Source organism: Lutra lutra, chromosome X (genome assembly GCF_902655055.1).
Source record: "Lutra lutra chromosome X, mLutLut1.2, whole genome shotgun sequence".
Classification (NCBI taxonomy): domain Eukaryota; kingdom Metazoa; phylum Chordata; class Mammalia; order Carnivora; family Mustelidae; genus Lutra; species Lutra lutra.
In genome coordinates, this window is record NC_062296.1 from 7,342,234 (window position 1) to 7,344,156 (window position 1,923).

Consider the following 1,923-nt stretch of genomic DNA (forward strand, 5'->3'; position numbering starts at 1 on the left):
TCCAGAGCTTCTGGTGGGATCAGAGGAGGAATCTGTTGCAACTTTATTGCAATTCACCTCCTTCCTTTGTTCAGTCCAGCCCCCACATTTCCCTTAACCCTTGCAGGTGTTGTTTCCGACTATAATCCCAGCCAACCTCCTGAATCCAGATTTCCTTCTTCGTAAGAATCTATTATTCAGAAACCCAACATAATACATTAGTGCTATTGAATAACATTTTTAAAGAAAAACAAGTCTAAATGTTTTGCAAAATGCAAAATTAATACATCCTTTTATCTGCTTCTGCCTTTTTTTTTAAGGAATTTAGGAATTTTATTAAGTTTTAGTTTAAAATGCTTTACACCTGTGCCATGCCAAGACACAGAAGGTTCTTAAGTTCCCTGTTAGGGTCTGCTCCTTGGTTTAGGAATCAGGGGGCCTTGGTATTTTTTTGTTAAGCCATTTAAGAATTCATGATCTTGATCCCTCAGAAAAATGGTTCTCGATAATGTTCGAAGCCATCAGGGCAACCTGCAGGTTCTTGTGAAGTTGCAAAGCCTCAATTTTATCAATGCCACCCATTTCTTCAATCAGAAGACACAGGTTTTCCTTCTCTGAAAGCTGCTCTGCTGCCTGGAGGATAAAAGAGAGAACATCAAGGATGATTTTAACAATTTTGGTGTCTTGGATGGTAAGCAGATTCACCAGTGGTTCCAGGACGCCAGAGTGGACAAGCTGGATCAACTGGTCTATGGTGCCTCCAGTTGTGAAGTTAGCCACGGTCCAAACAGCCTCTTTCTGGACTTTAAATTCTCCATTTTTCAGTAGAGCCACCAAGGGAGGCAGCATGCCGCAAGCAATCAGCCGCTGGATTTGTTGGCAAGGCCCTGCAGCCACGTTGCTCAAGGCCCAAGCTGCCTCCTTCTGGATGGAGGACTTGGGGTGCATCAGGAGCTGGGGCAGCACATTCAGCATGCCCGTGTCGATGGCCACCTGGGTCTGGTGATCTGTTCCTGTGACGATGTTCCCCATGGTGCGGAGGGAGGGGGTCAAGACATTGAGCTCTGAGCTGCTCATGAGCTGGATCAGCCTGGGCAGGACCCCCGTGTTGACCACTTGGCTGATGCGCTCGTTGGAGCCATCAGTGAGGTAGGATAGGGCCCAGCAGGTGTCCGAGAGAACTTCTCTGTCTTGGTGCTGCAGGAGGTGGGACAGGACAGGCAACATCTGCTTCACAGCTTTCACGGAAGGGTAAGGGTTCTTGTTTTGGCACAAGTTGGACACGTGTCCACGTGATGTTCTGCAGAAACGTGATTGGTATGGTTGATGAAACGAGGGCCAGCAGATATGGAATGGCATTGCTCGAGATAATGAGGTCTCTGAATACTGGGCCATCACCTGCGATATTACCAAGAACCCACACCGCCTGTTCACACACAGTCATGTGGGGGGAAGACAGGAGCTCAACCAAAGGTGGGATGGCCCCACCTTCCACAACAGCTGGAGTCTGCTCTGAAGTCCCAGAAGCGATGTTGGTCAGAGCCCAGGCTGCCTCAAACTGCAAGCAGGGGTGAGGCGACAACTTCAGGAACTCCACCATTTTTCAAAATATAAAATGCCACTCACCCACCCTATGCCACAGAAGTTAAGAGTCTTAATACCTAGATAAATACACAAAAAATGATTTATTGTAGTTTTGCTCATGATATCCCAAAGCTAGGAATGACTTTCCACTCTCCAAATAAAGGAGCTAACTAAATGATTTAGCATGCACTAACACCATAGAGTATTATGAAGTGTTTTAAAAAACAGTGAATTGGAGCAATATTGGTTGACTTAGTATGATGTTTTGAGGTTTTCTCTGAGTAAGAGAAACAAAGATGCAAAGGTATGTGTGTTAAAGGTTTGTACAAGTATATGTATATGAATACTTTTGTGAATGTA

At 45.4% G+C, this 1,923-nt stretch overlaps 1 protein-coding gene across 1 annotated transcript; it reads right to left on the bottom strand.

The window, feature by feature from the left end:
• Nucleotides 1-450: 450 nt before the first annotated feature.
• LOC125092206 (importin subunit alpha-8-like) lies at nucleotides 451-1,579 on the bottom strand. The gene is given in 2 exon segments (XM_047716571.1): nucleotides 451-1,263; nucleotides 1,265-1,579. Coding segments are annotated over 2 exon segments (1,128 nt in total).
• Between the last annotated feature and the right edge of the window lie 344 nt (nucleotides 1,580-1,923).